The 8,256-nt window shown below is 40.7% G+C and overlaps 1 protein-coding gene across 1 annotated transcript in view; it reads right to left on the bottom strand.

Annotated features, from left to right (window-relative positions):
• Positions 1–1,552: 1,552 nt before the first annotated feature.
• Positions 1,553–8,256, bottom strand: part of AOX1 (aldehyde oxidase 1) — a 129,356-nt gene continuing 122,652 nt past the window's right edge. Inside the window, exons 30-33 of the mRNA XM_006889140.1 lie at positions 7,123–7,237; positions 3,501–3,566; positions 3,203–3,391; positions 1,553–1,726 (exon numbers count right to left, since the gene is read on the bottom strand). Of these exons, the coding sequence (XP_006889202.1) occupies positions 1,553–1,726; positions 3,203–3,391; positions 3,501–3,566; positions 7,123–7,237 (544 nt within the window). The remainder of the gene's footprint in view (positions 1,727–3,202; positions 3,392–3,500; positions 3,567–7,122; positions 7,238–8,256) is intronic.

Raw genomic sequence — 8,256 nt, 5'->3', positions numbered from 1 at the left:
ACAGGTTGTTGTTGTTAGATGTCATCGAGCCAAGTACAACTCATAGCAATCCCATGGACAGATCTGAACCCTGTCCTGTCCTGTGTATCCTCGCAATCTCTGAGAACTCAAGCCCATCACTGCAGTCACTGTGACAGTCCACCTTGGTTGAGGGTTTCCTGTCCTTTACCATCTCTCCACCTTCCCAAGCATGATGCCCCTGTCCAAGGAATAACCTCTCCTAGCAACATGCCTAAAATATGTAGGACAAAGCTTCATTTTTGCCTTCGAGGAGCACTCTGGCTGCACCTTCGCAAAGACATATTTGTTCGTTCTTTTAGAAGTCCATGGGATATTCAGCACTCTTCTCCAACGCTACAGTTCAAAGGCATCAGTCAATTCTTCTTTCATCCTTATTCATTGTCCAGCTCTCAGATGCATAACAAGTGGCTGAAAAGATCATGGCCTGAATCAGGTGCATCTTAGTCCATAAACTGACATCATTGCTCCTCAATAATTTGGAGAAGTCCCTGACTACAGACTTTCCCAATACAATATATCTTTTGATCTCCTGACTGCTGGTAACAAGAGTCACCAAAAAGAGTACCAAAAAGGCATCCCTGGACATGCTCACCAGTCTATGTCAGAAAATTTGGAGGACAACTGCCTAGCCAACTGATTATTAGAAATCCATGCTTGTTTCCATTTCCAAGAAAGATGATCCAACAGAATGTGGAAATTACCGAACAATATCATTAATAGCACATGTAAGCAAAATACTGCTGAAGATCATCCAAGAATGCCTAGAACAATATATAGACAAGGAACTGCTGGAAGTTCAAGCAAGATTTATGTATTTTTTTCCTCTCTATTTTTAATTTATATTGGTTTGCATAATCAAATTGGATTTAGAAGAGGCTGTGGCATCAGGAATATCATTGCTGAGGCCAGCTGGGTCCCGGTGAAAACCAAGAATACCAGAAGAATGTCTATTTGTGCCTTATTAACTAGACTAAGGCATTTGACTGTGTGCATCATAAAAAATTATGGCTAACATTGAGAAGAATGGGAATTCCCAGAACACTGAGTTGGGCTTGTGTGAAACCTATACCTGAATGAGCAGGCTATTGTGTGAACAGAACAAGCATGAACAGAACTGCATGGTTTAAAATTAGAAAAGGTGTGTGTCAGTGTTGTATCCTTTCTCCATACCTATTTAATCTGTATACTGAACAAATTATTTGAGAAGGTGGACTCTATGAAGAAGAGTATGGCATCAGGATTGGAGGAAGACTTTCAGTAACTTTTGTTATGCTGATGACACAACCTTCCTTGCTGGAAGTGAGGACTTCAAGTACTTGCTGAAGAAGGTTAAACACTTCAGCGTTTGCATTTCAATGTCAAGAAACAACACTGTGATGAAGAAATGATGAAGAAAGGATTTCATCTTACTTGGATCTACAATCAACACAGGTGGTACCAGACACAGTTTAGGTTATCCATAAACCTAAGAGGCCAAAGAAGTGGGAAATAGAAAAAAAATATCTATCTTTTAGGAAACTAAACTACTTTATCATACCATCTCCGTGAAGCGGTCTGCACAGGCCATTCGAACCCATTCTGGCGTTGCTGGGCTCCTCACTGTGAAGTCCTCGGCAATGTCTCTCTCCCTGCGTGCTGTGGTCACAGCATCAATGATGGCAAAGAACACAGATGATCCCAGGAACATCCCTGACTCCCCAAGGCCCTACAAGAAAACATTTTTCCCCCTAGAAATTTCTATGCTTAGCCAGCAAGCTACACAAGGGAGACGGGGTTTGGTCTCATTTACCATGGAATTATCCCTGCAGGGTCTTACATATAATGGGACTTTTATTTACATGTAATTGTTTGTTGACTGACTTATTGATGGACTAAAACTTGAGTCTATGAGGGAGGTCCATGCCTTTGGGATGCAACTTTCTAATACATGTATTTACTTTTTATCTTTACTTTTGTCCCCTCATTTTTTTCCTCCCTTGTCCCCAAGCTCGAACAAAGAGCTTTGGCCTACACTTGAATGCTCCATGCACTAAAGTCTGCTCTCCCAGGAAGCCCCAAGACTGCTTCATTCTGTGCTACCTTGGTACTTGGGCACCGCCGTCCTTCCTCTAGACTCTTCCACCTGGTACAGTTCTTTTGCTTGTGCAAGAAGGGCAAACTAGGGCACTGACCTCACAGTAACATTCTGGTGCCCAAACCCGGGATAATTCAATAGGATGGATTTTCCACCATCATCAATGTAAATGCAAACTTCTAACTGCTGAGTAAGAAAAGGTTGGTGTGGGACTCATGGTAGATGGCTTAGAGTGTGGAGAGAAGATTTTGTTTCCTTTAATCCCTGTTCTGTTCACTTGGTGTCTGACGTTTCATTTTTATCTTTCTATCTCTATGGAATAACTTGGTAGAATTATTATTTTCACAATTCAGTCCTATACATGGAGATAGGGAGCTCTGGTGGCCTGGTGGTAAGAAGCTGCGCTGCAACCACGAAGGTATGTGGTTCGTATCCACCAGCTGCTCCATGGGGGGCTGATGGGCAACCTTCTCTCATGTGATTAACTGTCTCTGAAAACCCATTGGAGGATCAGCTGTAGGTCAGTTCCCACTTGGCAGCACACAATGACATTGAAAATTCCAATAGCTTCTGAAGTTCACAGATCATGAATCCTGTCTGAATGAAATCTTTGTTCTAAGAGTATGTACTTATGTTACAAAGAAGGGAGGGTGCTCTATTAGGAAAAGTAGTTGTTATGTGCCATTGAATGATAACCGACCCACAGCTGACCTTCCAACAGGTTTTCAGAGGTAGTAAATAGCATGAGAGAAGATTGCCCTTTAAGGACATACATTCAATTAATTGAACTGACTAACTTCATGAGGAGAGAGAAAAATGGCACTGATTTTGAAGATTTCCAGTGGCATCGCTCCTTTAATCCCATTTAATGTTTTTGTTTTAAAGCTCTTAGGTAAAAATGTTATTCTATCAGGAAGTCAAAGTTTGTTGTTCATGTCTTTTGACCTGGGTGGATCATTTACTTTCCCTTAGCTTCAGTTTTCCTTGGGTGACTCACTAGTCTAACAATGCGTAATGATCTGATCGTGGTGACAGTTGACCTTCATAACTTTGTCCATCGATGTGCAACCCGAGCCTTTCCATTGCTCTGTAGGTGTAGGTGCTTACCTTGGATGAATAGATGGTTAGTGGGGTGTGTGATGATGGCAGCAAGTACACGTTGAACTCCTCCGGGATGTCAGTGATGGTTGGAATCTTGTACTCATCTGGGCCCCGGGAGTAGAGGACACCTTCTGGGGAGTACTTCAGCTCTTCGGTGGTGTAAAGGCCCATGCCCTGCACAAATGCACCTTCAATCTGAAAGGGGGAAACGTCAAGCTTTGTGACATCATCAGCTTCTTAGATTTCTTTCTTCGCCCATAGTAACTTTCAGGAGGAAGCACCCACCTCAGCCCTTGACACCTACCTGTCCGATGTCAATAGCTGGGTTTAGGCTACAACACGCATCCATCACAATGTCTGTTCTGATTTTCTGGCAAAACCAAAAATTACCTCACCGTTAGAATCTGAATTTTAAAATGTATTTTAAAGGTGTTTTTCCAAGTTGTTTCTAGTCATTCAAGAACTCCAGCTAGTCACTGACCATTACATTGAAACCCATTATCATGAGTCTAGTTGATGCTCGGGAAGCATCCAGCAGATGTTCAGTACTAGGACTAATGACTCCAGAAGACCACTACCACTTAGGACTTTTAAAAATTTTTATTTTGAGATATTAACAAAAGTTTATAGAAAATTTGGATTTCCATTCATTTGTTGTTGTACATTTTCCTCCCTACCCACCTCAATTCGCTTTTCTCTTTGAAAAAAAAAATCTTTCATTGTTGCACAATTTCCTCTCCTGTCCTCCCTCCTCCCCTAGTCCACTTCGCTATGCAGCTCTTATTCTGGACTGTTGTCATGCAAATAATACCTAATTATATATTCCTTTTAAATAGTACTTTCCCTCATCTTTTTCAGTGCAGTGTACTTTATTTATCCCCTCTTTTTTTTGTTTCTCCCCAACCCCCATTTCAATCCTGTTTTATAACAGTGGCATTATGCAGTATTTGTCCTTTTGTAATTGAGATATTTCACTCAGCATAATGTCCTCCAGTGTCACACATTTTGTATATTTTATTAATTCCTTCTTTTTCAATGCTGTGTAGTATTGTATAGTCATTGTGTGACTATACCACAGCTTCTTTATCCATTCATTTGTTGATGGGCTGGGCACTTGGGTTCCTTCTGTCTCTTTAAGATTGTGAACAATGCAGCAATAAACATAGGTGTGCATATATCTGTTTGGGTGGCAGTTCTGATTTCTTTAGGGTATATTTCCAGTAGAGGAATTTCTGGGTCAAATGGTATTTCTATTTCCAACTTTTTGAGGAAGCGCCATACTGCCTTCCAGAGTGGTTGCACCATTTTGCATTCCCACCAACAGTGAATAAGGGTTCCGTTTTCTCCACAACCTCATCATCATTTGTTGTTTCCTGTTCTGTTGAATTTTGCTATTGTTACTGGGGTGAGATGGTATCTCATAATACTCATGGTTTTAACTCTTACAAATAACTTCAAATTCTATGACATGTTGGTATTCAGGAGTCATTTAATAAATAATTGATTCTGGTTGCTTATCCAGCATCTGATTCTAATTTTGGATTTATTATTTTTTATTTTATTATTATTATTTGTGTGTGTGTGTGTGTGTGTGTACCATCAAATCAGATGTGACTGGTATAGGAGGAGATTGTCCCTCCTTCTCCAGCAGAGCACCTGGTGGATTTGAGCTGTGCACCTCTGGAGTTGCAGTGCAGCTTCTTGCCACTAGGCCACCACAGCTCACCTCATTTTGGATTTATTATCATAACACAATTTAAGTCTTTTCAGCTTAATTTTTAATAATTTCATTCCAAGTGTTAGTTGTATTGGTAATGATTCTGATGAGTAATTTGATTTTTTTTGGAACTTGCATGCATTTTTTAAAAAAAATTTTATTTTATTATTTTTGTGTGTACCGTCAAATCGGATCTGACTGGCACAGGAGGAGATTGTCCCTCCTTCTCCAGCAGAGCATCTGGTGGATTTGAACCATGTACCTTTGGGATTGCATTGCAGCTTCTTGCCACCAGGCCACCAGAGCTCCGCGTGCATTTTTAAAAGTATTTTTTATTAATTTTTTTTTAATTCACTCACTGTGTTGTTGTTATGTCCCGTCGAGTCACCTGTGACTCATAGCAACCCTGTGTATAAAGCTCTGAAGCCTGCCCTGTCCTGAGTCAGTCTCACTGACTCCAACCCACCTACCCCCGTTGCTCCAGTTACTGTATCAATCCAAATCATCTTGGATCTTCCTCTCCTGTGCTGTCTGTTGCTCCACCATTCCAAACATAATTGCACCTTTTCCTCCCTCCCAGTGCTCTATATATTTATTTGCTAAACCTGGCAATGCTACCTTCAAAATGATGGATTAGAAAACAAGTTGATCTCTAAAACAGAGCCTTCCACCCATGTGGTATCTCAAATAGGCTACAGGTATGCCAAGCCACTGACCCCTGGACTTCAAGGGGGAGCAGGGCAGGACCTCAGGTTGATTGTCTCTCCCACACAGCCTCCTTATTCACCTCACTGTATATACATTTCCTAGATGTACCCCATTATGAAAAACCATTAGAAACCACAGTTTCAAACTAATTATACATCACTTGTCATCTTTATTTGATGAACTAAGTTTAGAAAAATGATGGAGACATGATATACATGTGTACCGAAGACAAACCTAAATGGAGATGACAACTGTTTCCAGCATATCCCCTCATTGAAAAAGTTGATGTAATTATTTAATGGTTGACAAGTTAACCAACAACAGGCAAAGAGACATCTGGAGAAGATTTATAGGTCAGTATTTCCCAAGTCCTTTTACATTCTAGAGGGAGTGCTGGTTGTCTAGTGGATAAAGAGCTTCACTGCCAGTGCAAAGGCAGGCAGTTTGAATCTGCCAGCTGCTCCCTGGGAGAAAGATGGGCAATATCTTCTCATGGGATTTATAGCTTCTGGCAATTTGCTGGAATGTCAGCTTTGAGTCAGTTCTGACTGAATGGCATTGAGCTGAATTTTAAAATTCTATGTGAATTGCCATTCTGATGTTGGGCATGGTGGGTCAAGATAATGAGGGACTAATTTTGTGTATGGAGTTTAGATGTCTTAAAGATCAAATTTTATAAACTTCCTCACAGTTTATTTTGGGCTCTAATGGCCTAGTGGTAAGAAGGTGCACTGCCAACCCAAAGGCATGTGGTTTGAATCTACCAGTTGCTCTGAGGGGAAAAGATAGAAAATCTCCTACTGCGTGATTTATAGTCTCTGAAAAGTCTGCTGGAGTGTTAGCTATGAGTCGCTTCTGACTTGACGGCACATAACAGGCTTTAGGTTTACCCTTAACGGTAAAAGTTGTTAACTTTCAGTTAAATATTACTTTATTTTCATTAGGTGGCTTCTTGGGTGTCCAGTTAATAAGAAAATACAAATTTTATTTCCACTAAAAAACGCCATTTCTTTCGAGGTCAGTAGTTCTTTTGGGACAGTTGGAGAAACATCAGCACATTGCTTTGTGTTTAAAAATGTTTACCTAAGACTTTTTTTTAAAGTTACCTTAGAAACTAAAGGGTCAGATTAGATAACTCAATGTCTTTCTTTAGGGTTGGAGGCTCTTTTGGGGAACATATTTGGAAAGTCATTTTGTTGTCTAAAATGGAATAAAAAGTTTCTCTGACTTGGGAATACGTTGAAGACTGTTACGACTGATTTTTTCTTGACTATTAATTCCTTTTTCAGTGGAGATGTAGGTTAAGACTGAGTCCTGGGACAATTTCTGTGGGGTTGAATGAAGTTGAACTTATTGTACAAGTATTACTACATAGATAAATTGGGCGACATAACATGAAACACATTGTGTGTGTGTGTGTGTGTGTGTGTGTGTGTGTGTGTGTGTGCGCGTGTGCTTGTCATTCTTTTAACTTACCCATAAAAAGTAGTAACTGACTTACCTTGTGGGCTCCAGTGAGGCAGTCAATTTCAACCTCTGAACAGGCAACGCCGTAGACATAGTAAGGAAATGGGTCTCCCTCTCCCTTCTCCCAGTCCATGAAGGCTTTGTAGCCCCTGATGGAAGAAATAAAGCCCTTTGCATTAGGAGGTACAAACCATGTTGATCAATTTAGAAAAGTATTCAAGTTTTACAGTAACATTTTATTTGATGGATGCTCATTTCAGTGATCTTTGCATCTACTTTTAACTTCTAACTATTTATAACCCATAACAATACCATCTTTTGCCTCCATATGAAAGAAGATAGTAAGGAATTAAGCTGCCAATGCAGATAACACAGTTCAAATTCACCGCAGGAGAAAGACAGGCGAGCTCCACCCACGTGTACTGTCAGAAAACATACTGGTGGGTCAGCTATGGGTCGGTTCTGACTTGATGGTACACAACAACTTCTAGTGCTGCAGTTAAGATGCCGGAAAAGGAGAGAAGCGAGTAGGACTGTTTGGCTAAGATTTCACAGTGGGTTTGTGTCCTGGTGGTCTAGGTGTTCAATTCATTAACTTATAATGATAGAGGCACCAGGTAGAGATGTTCTCGTCTCAGTGACTGAATTCAGGAATGTAGAACTCACTGTGCACACAGCCCTGGGCTTCTTTAGGAGAATTTATTTTTCTTTTATTTGCTTGTTTGTTTTATTTGAATGTAAGGCTAATACGATACACTTCCTGAATCTGACAGCCTGCTAGCAAGTCCACACTTCATCTAATTAATCTGCATTTACTAAGTGCTGTCCAGTGACAGATGAGAGGTAAATAGTGATTAATGATCATCCTACGTATTTCCTGCTGCCTACCAAGGAGCTCTAAGACACGGAAGCTGTGTGGTGAGGGAGGGAGATTTGTAACACTGAATTGCAAGTTCCTCCTTCATTCTGATTCCTGGTGAGCCTAAAGGACAGTGAAGCACTGTTGCAAAGGCAGCCTTTCTAGGCTGTAGTCTTTATGGGAGCAGATCATCAAGTTCTCCCCTGGTCCCTATATACCCGTCTGTACTGGCCAGTGGGCTCAAACTGCCAATCTTTCCATTAGCAGCCAGTGTTTAATTATTGTCCACCAAGGCTCCTTTAATATCTT

This window comes from Elephantulus edwardii, unplaced genomic scaffold (genome assembly GCF_000299155.1).
Source record: "Elephantulus edwardii isolate Elephantulus edwardi_28Jun2011 unplaced genomic scaffold, EleEdw1.0 scaffold00075, whole genome shotgun sequence".
NCBI lineage: Eukaryota > Metazoa > Chordata > Mammalia > Macroscelidea > Macroscelididae > Elephantulus > Elephantulus edwardii.
This window is presented reverse-complemented; position numbering and strand designations above follow the sequence as displayed.